We start from the raw sequence: 17907 nt of genomic DNA, 5'->3' as shown, positions 1-17907 counted from the left end.
TTAAAAATTTTTAAAGGGCCAGGGACATAGCTCTGTGGTAGAGGGCACCTGGGTTCAATCCCCAGTACTGTGCAAAAAAAAAAAAAAAAATCCCCCAAACACAGACACACACATATACACACACAAATGTGTTATCTGCAAAGAGCAATAACATGATGCACAATCAAATGAGGAATGCCTGTACTTACCAAAGCACCTACACTAAAACTAGGGACACAGTCATAGAAGTGGACAGAGTCCCCACCATTATGAAAGTATGGTCTAGTATATCAGAATATTAAACTAAAAATACAGAGATGATAAGTGCCAGGAAGGGAAAGCAAGCCAGGCTGGGAGAAAACATGAAAAGCTCTAACTTCAGTTGGGTAGAGGGCTAGGGTGGTGTCTCTAGAGGAGGAGGAGGGGGTTGGTAGGTGGGCTGGAAGGGGGGTTGTAGAGGAAGTGGCAGGCAGACTCAAGCCAAAGGAAAAGAGACATGTGCAGTCGAAAAATACCTCACCCAACATTGTAAAATGGAAAAGTATAAAAAAGTATAAAATATACATTGACATGCAGCCCCAAAACCCTCCCTGTGAGCCCTCTCCCTGTGCATGATGTGCTCCATGAATGGGATCACAGATCCTCTGACATTTCAATAAGAAACCAACTGAAGTATTGGTATCTTACAGAATTTATTGTTCACTGATGAAAATGATAATTTGGAAATTAAAGTTATCGATTTCGGGTTTGCTCGCCTCAAGCCGCCTGACAATCAGCCCCTGAAGACCCCGTGCTTCACCCTTCATTACGCAGCCCCGGAGCTCTTGAATCACAATGGCTACGATGAGTCCTGTGACCTGTGGAGCTTGGGTGTCATCTTGGTGAGTGTCATAGAAGAGCCACTAAACCTGGTCAATTCTTAGGTGTCCTCTGTAATTTTCTCTCTCTGTTGTTTTTCTTGAATTCATAAAAAAAAAAAATAGAAAAATGGCCAATTAGAAGGCCTATCAAAGAATATGTCCCTTTCTTAAAACTTACACTAGAGAAAATGTTGGAACTGGGTTTATTTTAAAATATTTAAGTTACCTATTTCATATGAATGAGTTATGTTATTTTTTAAAAGAAGCATGAATGTATTTTTATAAGACATATTGGATATAATGTGAAAGTAGCAGAGTGACTCTTTAATACAAAAACACTTCAAGAGCTTATGTGAGACTTCAGACTAAAAATGTAATTAAAGAAAATCATTTAGGATAAGTTAACAAATTAATAGATCAAACTAGAAATATTTGTGGTAATTTATAGCAATTGTGGTGAGCATGCTTTTCACCAAATGTGCCTAGAAGATGTAATCAGAAAATAAACATTAAGCGGGAAAAAAAATCTCAGAATTTTTTTTGCCTCAAAATAGCTTTACTTTTTCTGCATGTAGTGCATAGTACATGATCTTAGAGGGAAATTTTGAGATATTACAGAAAGATGCAAGAAACAAAGTGAAAGTTGCTCATAACCTTTCCACTCAAAGATGATGTTGAGCAAGCTTCCTTCGCCCTCAGTCCCCCGCTGCACATGTCCCCCAGCTGCAGTGTATCTTGTATGTTTTTATATGTGTATGTGTATGGAATTTTTAAAATATTTTTTTAGTTATTGTTAGACCTTTATTTTATTCATTTATTTTTATGTGGCACTGAGACTCAAACCCAGTGCCTCACACATGTCAAGCCAAGCACTCTACCCCTGAGCTACAATCCCTGTGTATGGACTTTTTAACAAATGGGATTATATTATACATGTAGTTCGAGTCTGTGAAATTTCTTTTAAATATTTCTTTAATAATTATCTGTTAGCATTTTCCATTTTTTCACTAATTATAAACTACACAAGTAAATATTTTGCACATTATGTTTGCATTTTTCTCATTATTTCCTTAGGACAGATTCCTAGGGGACGGTAGGTGCATCTTTATTTCAACATGGATGCCTAGATTCCCTGTTAGAAGATTCACCAAGTTATGTTCCCATCAACTGTATGAGAGAACATTGAATGCTGTCCATATCAATCTTAAATTAGTCCCTACTGTTCTTATAATTAACATGTATTTCTTTGATGAATATTCACTCTCAGCATATTTTCATGTTTTTGGACATTTGTATTTTCTCAGTTATAAATTGTTCCTTATGAGCTTTGCCCATTGGTCTATGGGGAGATTTTTTTCTACTTAATCTTAAAGGTCTGTTAAGGATTTTAATCCTTTGTCTGCCATCAATATTGGATATGTTTTTCTAGTTTACCCTTTGTTTGAAATCTTTGTTTATACGCTGGGGCTGCAGCTCAGTGGTAGAGCTCTTACCTAGCACATATGAGGCACCAGGTTTAATCCTCAGCACCACATAAAAAAAATAAATAAAGGTATTGTGTCCATCTACAACTAAAAATATTTTTTAAAAGAAAACTTTGTTTATAGTAATATGGAATTCTGATTTTGTTTTTAGAGAAGTTTATAAATAGAGAAGTTTTTTCCTGATGTGTCAGCCTTTCCCTATGTGGTGTGTGGCTTTGATGTCAGGCTGTCACTCCATCCCTGCCCTCATCCCAAGATTTTAAAAGTAGTCTCCTAAATTTCCTCCAGCATTACTCTGTTTTATTTTTATGCCTCAATCTGTCCTCCATCTGGGGTTTATTTTGGTGTCAGTTGTTCTCCCCCAATGGCAGACACTTGTCCCTACAGGATGGTTCTTCTTTATTTTAAGCTTTATTTGGTTTTCATCTGAGCACTTCTAAATCATCATTTATCATTGTCAAACTAATGTACTTATGAATAAGATTATTTTTAGTAAAAATAAGTAACTCTAGGGCTGAGGTTATGGCTCAGTGGTAGAGCACTTGCCTGGCACGTGGGAGGCACTGGATTCAATCCTCAGCACCACATAAAAATAAATAAAGGTATTATGTCCATCTACAACTAAAAAAGTTTTCAAATAAACAACTATAAACAATTGTAAAAACAAATCTACTATAGGTTTGAAGAGTTTTATGGACTTAAATTGATGGCATGTTCATTAGCAGCAATGTCTTTAAAAAATTGATGAAAATAAAAAAGAGCTTTTGATTTCTAGTATCACTTTTCTTTTCCATTGGAAAAAGAGACTTCCATTAAATCTAGGCCAGTTGTGACCAGCAAACTCTTAAGGTTTAAGAGTCTTAGATGTGCAGAGAGGTATCTTAGAGCCCAAGTGTTATTTCTATGAAAGCAACTTTCCATAGGGCATGGATGGAAGCAGTGCTGCCCCCCTAGATGGGATTATCAAATTTTAAGAAAAATAGGATATAAAACAGGGTAAGTGATAGCAGAGGACAGTCAAAATGTCCAGACTGTGGGCAATTTAGAAACCACCTTTTTTTTTTGTAGTTTCCATTTCTTATAATATCCGTGTTTTTCAGTTATAATTGAGTGTAACTACAGTGTGTATCATGCCCACATCTAACATGATACTAAATTTGATCTTGATCTTTATTTTCCTGGGAAGGCTTACTGATGTTCTCATGAGGGAATATTGCTGGTACCGATTGACTCTGATGAGCTGTTATAAATAATTTTGAGTGGATATGTTTATTCATATAATTTTCATAGTCTTTGGATTGGGGGTGTTAATGTCTCAGAAATGAGATTATAAGGTTGTACTTTTAGTCATATCCAACTTGCTTGATTTTTATTTATTAGTTTTGAGGTGTTACAATCTTTTTTTATTTGTTCTTTTTAGCTATACATGACAGAGTATATTTTGACATACATACATGGAGTATAACCTAAAAAAAGTATTCTCAATACTTTTGTTTGTTAATTACTCAAATTCTAATCAGGATCCCATTCTGCAGTTGTACATGATGTGGAATTTCACTAGTTATGTATTCATATACGAGCATAGGAAAGTTATGTCAGACTCATTCTACTGACTTTCCTATTCCTATTCCCCTTCCATTCCCTTCATTCCCCTTTGTCTAATCCAATGAGCTTCTGTTGTTCCCTCCCCGCTTATTGTGTGTTAACATCTGCATATGAGAACATTCAGCAGCCCACATCTCAAGCAAGTAAATTATAAGAAAAGATAACTTGGGAACCTACAGATTAAAAGACACTTGAGCAATAATGTTTACATTTTACTTGAATCCTGATTCAAGCAAAATCAAAATTCTGTGTATTGAATTCAAATTCTAAAAGTAATTCATACAGATGTTATTTAAAAAAATATATATATATATATATACCCACAATATGTATAACACAATGAGATTTTGAACATACAAAGAAATGACTGCTAATTTTTTTAAGTGTGATAACGGCACTGTGGTTATAATTTTAAAAAGTCTTGCTTTTTAAAGATACAAGATGAAAGTGAAAAAAATTAACACCTTCTTTAAACTGTCAAAAAAAGAGAGAAAGCTTTGCATAAATGAATATCTCCAGACATCTAGAATACAAAGCCTGAATTATCCCATAGCAAGCACAAAATTTATTTGAAGTCTCCTGATGTACCTTAGAAATGTATGGCCCTTTTGCATTTTCCATCTAATAGATGTAAATGTGGATATTTTGTTAAGAAAAGAAACTATTTTACCCTGAGTAAAATAAGTACTCCAAGAAAATATATCCTATAGTATCATCTGGCTTTTTTTAAATTATTTTTTAGGTGTAATTGGACACAATGCCTTTATTTTATTTATATTTACTTGTTTTTATGTGGTATTGAGGATCAAACCCAGGGCCTCACACATGCTAGGTGAGCGCTCTACCGCTGAGCCACACCCCAGCCCTCATCTGGCTTTGATTACAACCCAGTATATGCTGTGGAAGTATAATCCCAGTCTGAATGTGTAGGGCTTAATTAAAATAGAGGTTACACAGCATATTAATGTTTGTGCTATCACAGAATACCACAAACTGGATGACTTAAACAGCAGATTTATTTTCTATGGTTCTAGAGCCTGGGTAATCTAAGACTGAGGTACCAGTAGAGTTGGCGTCTGGTAAGGACCCCCCTTTGGGTCACAAACAGCTACCTGCTCACCATGTGCTCATCAAAGCCTTTGGCTGGTACACGGTTCCACAGAGCTCTCTCTGGTATCTGTTCTTTTAAAGACACTAATCCTGTTTGATCAGGACACTATCATATAATTTAATTTCACTTTAACTACCTCCAAAAAACTCCCTCTCCAAGTACAGTGGCATTGAGGGTTGGGACTTCAACATATGAATTTAGTTCTTTAACACAAAGTATTTAGGATATATAGGACAGGATATATAACAAACCAGTGATATAGCACATAATTCCATTTAAAACATATTTCCCCTAAATATTTTATTCTGGAGACGTTAGTTTTTGTTTTTTGTTTTTTTACTTTGTTCCCAAAAAATTTTATTTTGAAAATTTCAAAAGTAGAGGACGTGAGAGAAAAATACTATGAACATCTAGGATTTCACTGCATTTGCTTTTTTTTTTCTCTGATTCTTCCTTGTGTGTGTGCTCTTACAATGTATTTATGTGTATGCATATGTTTATGGACATACATAATACATGTATACAGACACAGAGATTATTTCTGCATACACATGCAATTCTTGATATGTATTTCTGTATAGTTATGTCTCTGTTTTGCACCACATCATTTGTAGACAGAAAATTAATCTTAACAGAAATTGATTACTGGATAATCAACTAAAATTATAAGTCTATGCCCCTTGGATAAAGGGGTACTTTGAAGTAATAAAGTGGTTTTATATTTGAATATCATAAAAATTCATGCCACTTTGTTTACAAGTCTTTGGAATGTGGGGTAACCTCAGTGATGGAAGTCATGTGGTCTTTTAAACTAAATAATGCTAGTTGTAAAAGCTGGTGAGTTGTGCTAATTAAGTTGGCAGTAGGATTACTGGAGGGGCTGCGACAGTCATTCTGCTTTGTTACTTTTCTTCCATGATAGTATACAATGTTGTCAGGGCAGGTTCCATTCCAGTCTCATGACAGAAGTTTGACGTGCACCAGCGCAGTCGAAATCATGAAGAAAATTAAAAAGGGAGATTTCTCCTTTGAAGGAGAAGCCTGGAAGAATGTATCCCAAGAGGCTAAAGATTTGATCCAAGGTAAGAATCTCATGACGCTTGGTGTTCTGCAGGGTGCATAGTGACTGAAGCGGAGTTGTGCCCCTTACACACACATAACATGTTTGTTAATTACTCACGGAGCCCATAGGTGTTCTTTGGGGTTTACCAGGCTGCACCTTTCAGCCTGTCATCTTCTTCCCAGACACTGTCCCTCAATGATCTCGACATTTCCATCATGGACTAATATATGGCTCCCACTGCATCTCAGTCGAAGAACTTAGATGTACTTTTCCACTGTCCTTTCCCCAAACATATTTCTTCTCCCATTTTCCTCCTTCAGGACAGTGGCTCCACCCAGGAGCCAAGTCACTGAAACAGAAACCTGTCACCTGGCTGCCTGCACCTTCCTTGCCTTCTGCAGCCTGTCCCCTGGTGCTCAGGTTCAGCCACCCCTGGGCTGCCATCCTTCCCACTCCCAGCCAAGTGTCTTAGAGTCCAGCAGCATCCCTTCATTTGGACTCACTTCCTCTCGTTTGACCTGTCCATCTGTTGACTGAGTGACAAATGTGATCAGGGACTCTCCATCAGCTGCAGGTCTCACTCCTTAGCCTGGCGTTGAGACCTCAAGGCCTCCATCACCTGGCCCTGCTTCCCCTGCTTCCCGGTTACCACAGCTCTGCCACTGTGGGAAACTCAGATTTCTCCATTTCTTTCCATATAGAGCACCCTCTTCCTCCTGCCCACTCTCATTCCACAGGACTCGACTCCTGGGATCCTTCCAGGATACCTGCTCTCCACAGATGAGCCCTTCTCCCGTCCCTGCCAGCCCTATCCCGGTGTGTTTTGCTACTAGTGCCCTCCTGTTAGACTGGCTCCCTCCTGTCCCTGTCTTTAGTCACCCTTGAGTCTCCAGTCCATGTCTCAGGAGAGCCTTCCTCCCTCCCTGACTTGTAGCAGATGCTGGTAAAGGTCTGGACATGAGTGAAGTAGATCTAGGTGTTCTGTTCTCATTGGAGCTTACCAAGTCACCAGTGGGAGTCTTTGTTTGGGTGGTTTATTTTCTGATTGAAAAGCTCATTAGCCTACAGCCTCCTAGAAATAGGCGACTGTGGCATTATCATCCAGTGTCCACTAGAAGATCTAAATATATTTGTATATATATATGTGTGTGTGTGTGTATAAAATATATAATTATCTGCTGGGTACAGTGGTGAATGCTTGCAATCCCAGTGACTCGAATGGCTGAGGCAGGAGGATCACAAGTTCAAAGCCAGCCTCAGCAACTAAGCAAAGCCCTAAGTAACTTCATGAGACCTGTCTCAGAATAAATAAAAATGACTGCGGATGTGGTTCAGTGGTTAAGCACCCCTGGATTCAACCTTCAGTACAAAAAAAAAAAGTATGGGCTGTGGTTGTGGCTCAGAGGTAGAGCGCTCGCCTACCACGTGTGAAGCCCTGGGTTTGATCCTCAGCACCACATATAAATAAAATAAAAATAAAGATTTTTTTTAAAGAAGTAATTATCTTTGTAGGAAGTTGAAGCCTCATTGAAATCTTCATGTCATGTGAACATAATTGAAATTTATGTCTGAGATAGATTTTTAAACCAGGTTTAAAATGGCAAACCTTAAAATACATTATTTATTCCCACAGGACTTCTCACCGTTGATCCAAATAAAAGACTTAAAATGTCTGGCTTGAGATACAATGAATGGCTTCAAGATGGCAGTCAGCTGTCCTCGAATCCTCTGATGACTCCAGACATTCTGGGATCTTCAGGAGCTGCCGTGCACACCTGTGTGAAAGCAACCTTCCATGTGAGGCTCTGCACTATGCACGTGGCAGGCGGTTTGAAAAGGGATTGTAACCACATTTCTTTTTTTTAACATTTTTAGTTGCAGATGGACACAATAACTTTATTTAATTTATTTATTTTTTTATGTGATACTGAGGAGTGAGCCCAGTGCCTCACACATGTTAGGCAAGTGCTCTGCCACTGAGCCAAAACCCCTGACCCATAACCACATGTTCTTATTTGGTAGTCTCAGAGACATGCTGTCTGTTAACACATTTACAATATATTCACCTTTTAATTTTTATAAACTGCTTCATACTGCTTCATAAACTGCTTTAATTTTTATAAACTGCTTCACTCTCCTAGAATGTGTGAGGCACTGGGTTCAATTCTCAGCACCACATATAAATAAATTAATTAAATAAAGGTCCATTAACATCTAAAAAATATTTTATTAAAAAAAAGTATACAAAGTACTTATTTGGTGTTTAGAATGAGTTTGTAAGAGGAGACAGTAATCTGATGTTTGAATAGTTGAAAGATTTTAATAAGTAATGAAAACAACTTAAACAAGCATACATAATAAAAAAGTTTTTCCCCAAAACAAAATCATGTTTTTAAACCATAACTAAATGTTAGGAACTAAGACATAAGAAAAGTCTATTCATTCAACAACCCACCCATAGTGCATGTCATAGTCTAGGACTGAGGGATTTGAAGTGAGTTAATTGCATAAATATAGACTGTATCCTTAAAAAGCTGACACTACATGATGATAACCACATTATGTACCCTTGTGTCAAGCAAATACAATTATATCAAGATAATTAGCCTAAGAAATAATGGGGTAGAGAGATTTAAAATTTTTCTCTAACAGAATTATGTTGAGCCATCAGCACCAGGATTTGATTTTAAAAGTCATAGCTGGACATGGTAGTGTACACCTGTAAGCCTAGCTATTTGAGAGTCTAAGGCAAGAAAACCAAAAGTTCAGAGCCAGCCTGCATAAATTAGCAAAACCCTATCTCAAAATAAAAAGGGCTGGGGATGTAGCTTAGTGGTAGAGCACCTGACTAGCTGTGAGAGCCCTGGGTTCAATCCCTAGTACTACCAAAAAAAAAAAAAGAAAAGAAAAATAGGGGCTGGGTATGTAGCTCAGTGGTAGAGCACTTGCTTAACATGTGTGAGGCCTTGGGTTCAATCCCTGGCACTGAAAATAATAATAATAAAATTTAAAAAGTAACAAACCAGAAAATGTTGGAAAGTAGCTGCAAGAATTTAGGCCATCTGGACTGGGATTGAGGCTCAGCAGTAGAGCACTCGCCTAGCATGCATGGGGCCTTGGGTTCAATCCTCAGCCCACATAAAAATAAATGAATGGAATAAAGGTATTGTGTCCAACTACAACTAAAAATAAATAAATATTTTAAAAAAAAAAAAAAAAAAGGAATTTAGGCCATGTGATCTAGGTCTTCTCAGTGATGACCATGATGCGAGTTTGTCAAGGTGCCTGCACCACTGCCCACACTTGAGCTAAGAAGGATCAAGACAGGCTGCTGTGAGGAAGAAGCTGGGGTGGGATTTGCAGAGCTACGATTCTCTGTGTATATTAAGTGACCAAAATAAGCCCAAGTGACGTTGCACTGGGTGTACAGAGCAAGGACCTACAATGGATTGAATCTGCTCTATGTTGGAATTTTGTGGCTGGAATTTTCAATCTTAGACATGAAACCAGTAAAAGTAACAGAAAGGATTGTTGCTTCAGATGACTGATGTTCTTCAAGACTTTCCAGTTAGTCAGCGGTTTCTCACTGAGATGTAACACTAACTTTTTAAAAAGATTTATTAAATGAGCGGAGGTGTAGCTCAGGGATAGAGCGCCTTGCCTGGCATGCACAAGGTCCTGGGTTCGAACCCCAGTGCCACAAAATAAACAAACAAATGAAATCCTGACTCCTGGACAGCCTGGCTGGTGTGATGCAAACTCAGAATTCTTTTCCCATGAGCTTCTCTTCCCTGCAGCAGGTTTGGGTATAAAAGTTTTGTTCCCAGAACAGCCTTAGAGCTATGGTTGCCACAGGAAGTTGTCCTCTGCTATAAGTTGTATTTACTGCAAAAATGTCAATACTTTTTTCTTTTGTTCTTTTTAGTTATACCTGACAGTAGAATGTATTCTGGCATATTATACATACACAGAGTGTCACTTATTCTAATGAGGATCCTATCATGGCTGTCATGATGTGGAGTTACCCAGGTCGTGTATTCAGATAGGAGGCTGGGAAAGTTATGTCCGATTCCTTCCTTACTGTCCTTCCTATTCTCCTCCCTCCTCCCTTCCCTTCATCCCCTTTGTCTAATCCAAAGGACTTCTATTCTTCCCCTTCCCACCCTCCCTTGTTTGGGGTTAGCCTCCATTTATCAGAGAGGACAACTGGCCTTGGGTTTTGGGAGGATTGGCGTATTTCACTTAGTATGCTATGCTCTAGTTCCATCCATTTCAAAAATGTCAATATTTTTACCTTCCCTGTTTTTCTCCCCTAGGCCTTTAACAAATACAAGAGAGAAGGATTTTGCCTTCAGAATGTCGATAAGGCCCCATTGGCTAAGAGAAGGAAAATGAAAAAGACCAGCACCAGTACAGAGACCCGCAGCAGCTCCAGCGAGAGCTGCCATTCTTCCTCCTCCCATTCCCATGGCAAAACCACACCCACCAAGACCCTGCAGCCCAGCAACCCTGCTGATAGCACTAACCCAGAGAGCCTCTTCCAGTTCTCGGACTGAGAGACCGACATGTGCATGGTAGGAATGTCCTCCGTGGCTGTGGCACCTTGCTCTCCCTCAGCATGATCCTGAGGTGGTGGTCTGTGCTTTAAAGAATTTGTCCCGTTGGTCTCATTGGAATCTGCTCCTAGTGAATTTTTTCAGGAAAACTGTTTGGTTATCCTTGAACAAGAGCACTGAACAGGGAATGTCACTGTGAATGGAGCATTTGTGATACCCTTAACAACCTAGCATGATACCAGCAAGATGATTCTTGAAAGGGCAAAGGTTTCTGTACCTTTATTAGGTCCTTGTTAGATGACGCTGCCTACAACGTCAGTCACAGGTTCTCTGATGTCTGCCAACAAGACTTTACGCCTTTCACTAGGCCTGATGGACAAGGTGGGTTTTTAAGAGATTTGTACCCTTTGGATAGTGATTTAGCAGAGCAAGAGGTCTGTTTTCAGAAAAAGATTCTGTAATGAATTTTGTGTGTGGCATATACTTATTTCTTGAGAGAGAATTTTAACTTATTGTTTTTATTTTATGGTGATATATGATAATAACTTGCTATTCATCTTTTTCTAAAAAGTTAAAAAAAAAAGAAGTTATTAGAACTCAAGGTCCCAAGCCTTGTGTTTGGGAGCACATGAGATGCATGCTAAGCTGTGTATGTTTTTAATTTTGCACTGCCTTTTCCTGGTAATTAATTTTAAAGATCATTGCAAAATATTAAGGTACATGTCCCTTTGTTTTAAGTAATATTGCACTTTATAGAAGAGTGTGAATAAATCAATCTGTTTTATAAAGTGCACTGTTGAAAGCATATGTACTGTATGTTTGCTGGGTTTTTTTCCATTATCTACTTTAAATTTGTCCTCACATCCCTCTTCTGCTTTGTATGCAACAAGTAGAATGGGTGCTTTGTATAATGTGTCATTAGCCACTTATGCACCAATCTGAGGGAAAACTAAAGGGAAATTTTACTCAACACTGTGCTTCGTATGTGTACACTGTGTTGTGCTACAGTGAGGTATTCCCTCCTGTAGTCAAATATTATGTACATAATATTTTAGAATCATACCTATGACTTGTTTTGAAATTTTTCTGTTGAATTTTAAATCCAGAAAGCATTTTATAAACTTATGCAGAGCACTTTTATTGCTCAAAAGTTCTGAATTCATACAGAAAACAAGTGCTATGCGATGAAGACATTTCATTAAGATTGCTGCATTTTAAAATAGAATTAATTCATTCCCTATGCAAAAAAAATTAAGTGACAGGATTTGTACATTATGTTTTCTTTTAAAGCCATCACATAAAATGCCAGGACTGAGAAAAGTGATCTTTGCTATGTTTACAGAAATCATGCTTAAAAAGATAATGCCCAACATGTTTATTTTATAGTTTTTGTTAATGATAATCTCTTGATCATGGGTTTGGAATTTGGGCATGATATTTATTTATCCCTTTCCTGAGGTAATAGCAGCATTAATTTCAACCAGTTATAAATACTAAAAATATTGCACTCTCTGTATTGGTAGCATATTTATTATTGAATCAATGTGTATACTAATAGCACAGGCAACAAAAATGGCAAATATTAAAATATTTTCAAAAAATTGTATTATCCTGTTCACATTTTTGTCCATGATGGTTTTGGGGAATAACTTTATTATACTTAACACTGGCGCAAATGACTTCATAATTCTCAAGGAGTCAACGAAAGTCTTTGTACTTCTTTCAGTCATTCCTAGTAATGATGGGAAATTTTGTGTGAATTATTAACAAACTATAGCTAATTTATAAAATGTGATGCCATCAGTACATATTTATAATTTTTTTAAATGTTTGTTTATTTTGACCTTGGGTATACTTATATTTGGAAATGTGTATGTTAGCTCTTCAAGTCATCTTTTAAACTATGAATCCTGGTAGAAAATATGAGTTGAAACAGAAACTAAAGGGACTATGTTTACAAAAGAAAATGATCCAGAAAAATGGTTCAACAGCACACCCCAAGACTGATGATGTGGTTGACTCCCTGCAAATGTTGGAATGGACACATTTTCCTCTCATTTCTTCTCTCTACAACTTCTCCTGGAGGACTTGACTGACCCTGAGACCAGCAAAGGTGGGCAGAGTAGGAGGAGGGAGAAAGGATGTGGCTCTCCTTTAGCTGAAGAGCTTTCCTCAATCATCCAGAAGGGCTTTGGAAAAGACCTTGGAAAACACACAGCGTGTGCTCTCATCAGGTAGTGACATCCTCCCCTGACTTATCAGTACCCAAAATATGGCATTCCAAGAAGCACAAGTCACTAAGCTCTCCTTTGGTAACATCAAAATTCAAAGGTAAAAAATATTTTATATAAAAGTATACAGTGAAGGACTCTTTTGTGATACTAGGAGTTAAGCAGAAGATCTAAAAAAACCAAATATATATTAAATTTTCTTTATGACATTAACTGGGAGGATAGAACCAGTCATCTCTTGCCTTCTTCACTACTGTTGTGTTGTATATGACTTAGGCCAGCATACATCCTAAGTCAGATATTTTGTAACTATACGTCTAATTCATTGGGAGGCAAGTAAGGAAAGGAAGGTAGGTAATGGAGGAAAGAAATTAAGATCAGTTCCTTGTAATTATCATGCCAGACCTGGGGCTAAATGAGTTAAATTGGCTATTTTGAAATTCACTAATTCTCCCAAGCCCTCTGATCTACTGGGATAGAATATATAATAAGAAACCCACTGATAAGAAATAAGAAACCCACTGATCTACTGGGATAGAACATCAGTCTTCCAAATTAATTTCAACCTGATTGGGAATTGCAGTTCATTTATTTTAAAAAAAACTGCCTTTTAATTTTTTCTTTTAGATTACTGCTAATTTCTTGAATAAGTATGTAAACGACTATATTTTAATTATAAATTATTTTAAAGAATCCTACCAGGATAGATGATTGGTTTGTTGTTGTTGTTTTCCTTTTCAAATGAGGAAATTCTCTTGGTTACTCACTCTATACTCACTTTGTTTTTTGAAGTATGTACTCAGATACATTATTAAAAGTATACAATTTATTATTTACTTATTCACCAGGCCTCCAACTTGCTATTATCATACTTACTAAGAACAAGATACCTTACAATGTTGAAAATTGCTAAATTATTCCAAATTATTGGCTCTCTCTCTTAGACCACCTGATGACTTTACATGTTCTCTCAGTGACCAATAGCATGAGTAGACAGATGTATGTGGGAACACTTCTCATATTCCTTAAAATCTAAGCAAGTTAAATTTTCATGTACCACTTACATTATGTCTGAATTATCACAACAATGAAATATCATTTTAACAACAGAGTTTTTAAAATATTTTTTAGTTGTCAATGGACCCTTATTTTTATTTATTTATATGAGGTGCTGAGGATCACACATGCTAGGCAAGCACTACCACTGAGCCACAGCCCAGCCCAACAATGAAAGATCTTAAAATGATGATATTTGGTCTCTTACACCTTCACACCCCAATTTTTCTGGCCTTTACTTAATTACACCCCACATGTACAAAGTAAAATGAATCATACTTTAAAATTCACAAAGCTTTCACTAGAATATCCATTGTCACTTGGTCTGGCACAAAAATGAATGTGGTAAGCTCTAATGAAATTTGGAATTTAAATGAGTCATTGTAAAACTCAAGAATGAAACGGAAAAGACAAGATAAACAGAGGAAGTATGTGTCAAATAGTTTTAAGAATAATGGGCCCAAAGAAAATAGCAGCTACAGCATCATAAAGGTTTTATTCACTGTCTTGTGAAGTAACTTCTCTCTAAATCGAGACATTCTTTAGAGAGAATATTTTCCTTCTGAGTTGTTCTTTAAATCTTGTTTCTGCAGGGAGAAAAGCGTGTTTTCAAGGGAGCATTGTCTTAAGAACTTCTGATGAGTCTCATTTCATTCCTACCTTCAGATCACTTACCTTGGGGCTTTCTGGATAGTTCTTCTGAGCCCTCTTCTTTGTCTGCCCAGCTCTCCCTCCAAATGCTGCTTCTCCTACCCAAGGCTGCTGTCATCCTGCTTCATGAATTTGTGAAGTAAGGTGCCAGTATTTTCACACTCTCCTATGAGACTGAAAGAGTTAAGAAACTCCCAGATGTGTCAAAGTCTCTGCACTAAGGCACAATAGGTGCTGTTGATCGCAGGCCATTTCCTGTCCTCCATCACTTCTGACCATGTGCACCAAGCTAACACTTTGCATTCAGGAGACTTAAGTTAAAAAACAAGATTCTTGGCAGTTCTTCATCCGACTTAATTTTCTTAGTACATTTCTGCTGGGAGAGGGGGAAGAACATTTTGTAATATTTTCCTAGTTAGAATGCTGCTTGGCCAATTGTAAAGCATTAATTATTTCAAATGAGTAAAATTTGTATTTAATACAGCAGCTAGTCTCCACAGCACAGGAGTCTGGGGGATATTGACCATTATTCCATTATTCTTTCCCATTGTGTGACACTTTTGTTTCCATTGTTCTTTTCCTTTGTATATTTTGTCTGATTTTATAAAACGTCTCTGCTTTAAAAAATCCGGTTATTATTGTCCATTCGCACAGTAAGCAATTTTTATCTTTTTAGTTGTTTTGAAGTCTTCCTATATTAAAAATGAGAGAGAAGATGATGATGATGATGATGATGATGAAAACAAAGAACAAAGAAAGAAATTCCATGACTGAGTAAGAAAACTGAAGTTGTATGAGTGGAATACTGTGGCTTTATTTTCTGACACTTCTCCTTGTAGATAGATTGGAAAAATCAGTGTTCCTCTTGTTTGTTTTAAAATCCAGTTAGGTTGAGGCACTTGACATTTTAACTACAGTTTTATTTTTAACTTCATAAGGGGCTGGTGATGTAAAATGTGCTGTGCTATTCTGGAATGAATATGTGACAGTTATTCTCATTAAGGACCTATGGCTGTGGTAGGTACTGGATTATTCATAATAGTTTATTGAAGGGACTCCGCTACTATCTGACTTGCTAAGATTATAAGTGTGTGTAAAAGGAATAATTAAATGTACAGAAATGCCCAATCTTTTATTGAATAATAAGGGAAATAAAAAAACACTGTATCTCACAAAAAGTGCTTTAGTATTAAAGTTTTGAAAAATATCTCTAAAATTCATGCACTGGCATGAATTTTTATTTAAAGAGACTCAACTACATAAACATATAAGTAGAGGAATTTCTAAGATTGGCATTTAAATGTACAGCTGGTGTACTTCTGTCAAAAATCTTACGTGTCCATACGATATGAAATTGAAACTTGTTGAAAATAATCTAAACTTTATGATCTATATAGCTCTTCTTCCACAGCTGTACATAAAGACAAGCATTTGTCTTACTAGAAGACCAGTGGAAGATAAGATGAAAACGTTGTTTTCCTTCTGTTCTGTGTGGGTGGTTATTAAAAATATAGCCCAGCCTCAGAGGAAGGAGCCCGTTCCTCCCCACAGCCTCCGGCTGACTTCTCTGCCTGTTGGTTCCTTGCTCGGTGTGTGTGCTGTTTCTCTTGTTGTTTTTCTCTTTTCCAACTCTAAGTCCATCTTCATTCCTGTATCCCTGCCCTGATATTTTACTCACTGCTTCTTACTGTGTCCATGTACTGCCTAAGATTTCTAGGTTATAGTTAAGATCACTTAAATAAAGACTGGATTGAGACAGAGAAGGAAGTTATTTAACATGTCTCTTTAGGTTTTATAAGGTGGTCCTTTTCTTCCAAGTAGCCTACAGGCTAATTTCTCTTTTCTGTTTCTCTATTGACATGGTCAACAGGACCTGTCCAAGTGGAATACTAAGACTACATGTAGGTAGTGATCATGCTTTTTAAGTTTTCAATGCACATAACGTGAAGTTCACAGGTCGTAAGTGTCCGGCTCAATGAGTTTTCACATGTATATGCATTCATGTCACCATCATGAAGTTCCAGAGGAGGCTCCCGGTCGGTACTTAAACTCTTCTGATTCCGGCTATGTTCTTGACTTTCCTATAAGGTCTGTTTCTGGTTTTATCAGATCCACATGATGTCCATGAAATATATCTGTGTTGCACCTACTAGCAACAGTAGTCTATTATTTTATTGCTGTGTAATACTCCATCAGATGAGTTCATCACATTTACTTATCTATTCTACTGTTGATGGACATAAATGGAAATTCTTAATTAGTAGTTCTTAAATATTTTTTTCAATCTGTTTTCTGTTCTCTTTCTTAAGATTACCCCAAACCTTTTCACCATGTTTCAGATTATCTTAGCATTTCCTGTGTTTTCCATCATTATTTCCCTCTATGCCTCAAAAAAAAAAAAATCCAATAAATCTGACTGACCTGTCTCACTTGTTCTCTGTATTTATTGATACTTTCATACACTCCAAGTCTCTACTGAATTTGCAGTTTTTTCCTCTAGTTTCTTGAACATATTATAAAATATGATCAAATATGTTTTTCTGAAAAGCCCAAAGTCTGAACTACAGCCAGTGGCTCGTTTCTGTTCCCTCCAGTTTCTCTTGGTTTTAGTCTCTCCCTGATTCCTCGGCATGCTGGCCAAGTCTGGCTGCCCACCACGTGTCTTGCATTGAAGATGGCAGAGGCCGTGCATGGTCGTATCTTCCCTGGAAGGTTGTTTTCTCCATCAGGCAGACAAAATTCAGGCCGATCACCGCATCCTCTTGAAGACTCTGACTTTATCGGGGCTTTTGCATATTTTAGTTTCCTTGCTCCTACCTAGCATGTGGCCTCTTTGGGTTCCCAACTGAAGATCTGCATTATTCTATCAGAGCCACTTCACCTTAGTGGCCCTGAATTCTCCCCTTGGTCTCCTGAGTGCCAAGAGCTGCTAATCCCTCTGCCCAGCTCTTCAGCCTCCCAGCTGCTGTTTTTGCTGGGTTTCTCGGGGTCCCACCTTGGGCACATAGGTTTCGGATTGGATATCGGAGCAGGGCTTTAAAGTTGACTTCCTCGAGGTCTTTTCCTCTGTGGGTCTTGGCCTGTCACATCCTAGCTACTTTCACAGCCACGCTCCAACTTTTCTCTCTTTACCAAGCAGGGTTGCTGCTGTCTGCCAGGTGTCCTTCTCGTGCTGGGAGCTAGCAGTGCCTTCAGAGAAATAGAAGTCTGGGCTGGGCTGCCCTCGGGGAGCTTCCCAGCGCTTCTGCCTGCATTGGTTTGCTCCTTGCCTGTGAAAGATGTTTTCTGTTTGATTTTGCTTTCAGTTGTTT

The 17907-nt window shown here is 37.6% G+C and overlaps 1 protein-coding gene across 10 annotated transcripts in view; it reads left to right on the top strand.

Moving 5' to 3' along the window:
• Rps6ka5 (ribosomal protein S6 kinase A5) overlaps positions 1 to 15327 on the top strand; it is a 123970-nt gene extending 108643 nt beyond the window's left edge. For 7 of the 10 annotated variants that reach the window (XM_015494765.2, XM_048799188.1, XM_048799193.1 and 4 more), the window contains 4 exons: positions 669 to 860; positions 5962 to 6121; positions 7736 to 7899; positions 10419 to 15327. In XM_015494765.2, the coding sequence (XP_015350251.1) occupies positions 669 to 860; positions 5962 to 6121; positions 7736 to 7899; positions 10419 to 10658 (756 nt within the window). In that variant the 3' untranslated portion in view covers positions 10659 to 15327. Of the gene's footprint in view, positions 1 to 668; positions 861 to 5961; positions 6122 to 7735; positions 7900 to 10027; positions 10132 to 10418 lie in introns of all 10 variants that reach the window. The other 3 variants (XM_048799190.1, XM_048799189.1, XM_048799192.1) reach the window with 3 other exon arrangements.
• Positions 15328 to 17907: the final 2580 nt, after the last annotated feature.

The sequence above is a fragment of the Marmota marmota genome, unplaced genomic scaffold (assembly GCF_001458135.2).
Source record: "Marmota marmota marmota unplaced genomic scaffold, marMar, whole genome shotgun sequence".
Taxonomy (NCBI): Eukaryota; Metazoa; Chordata; class Mammalia; order Rodentia; family Sciuridae; genus Marmota; species Marmota marmota.
This window is presented reverse-complemented; position numbering and strand designations above follow the sequence as displayed.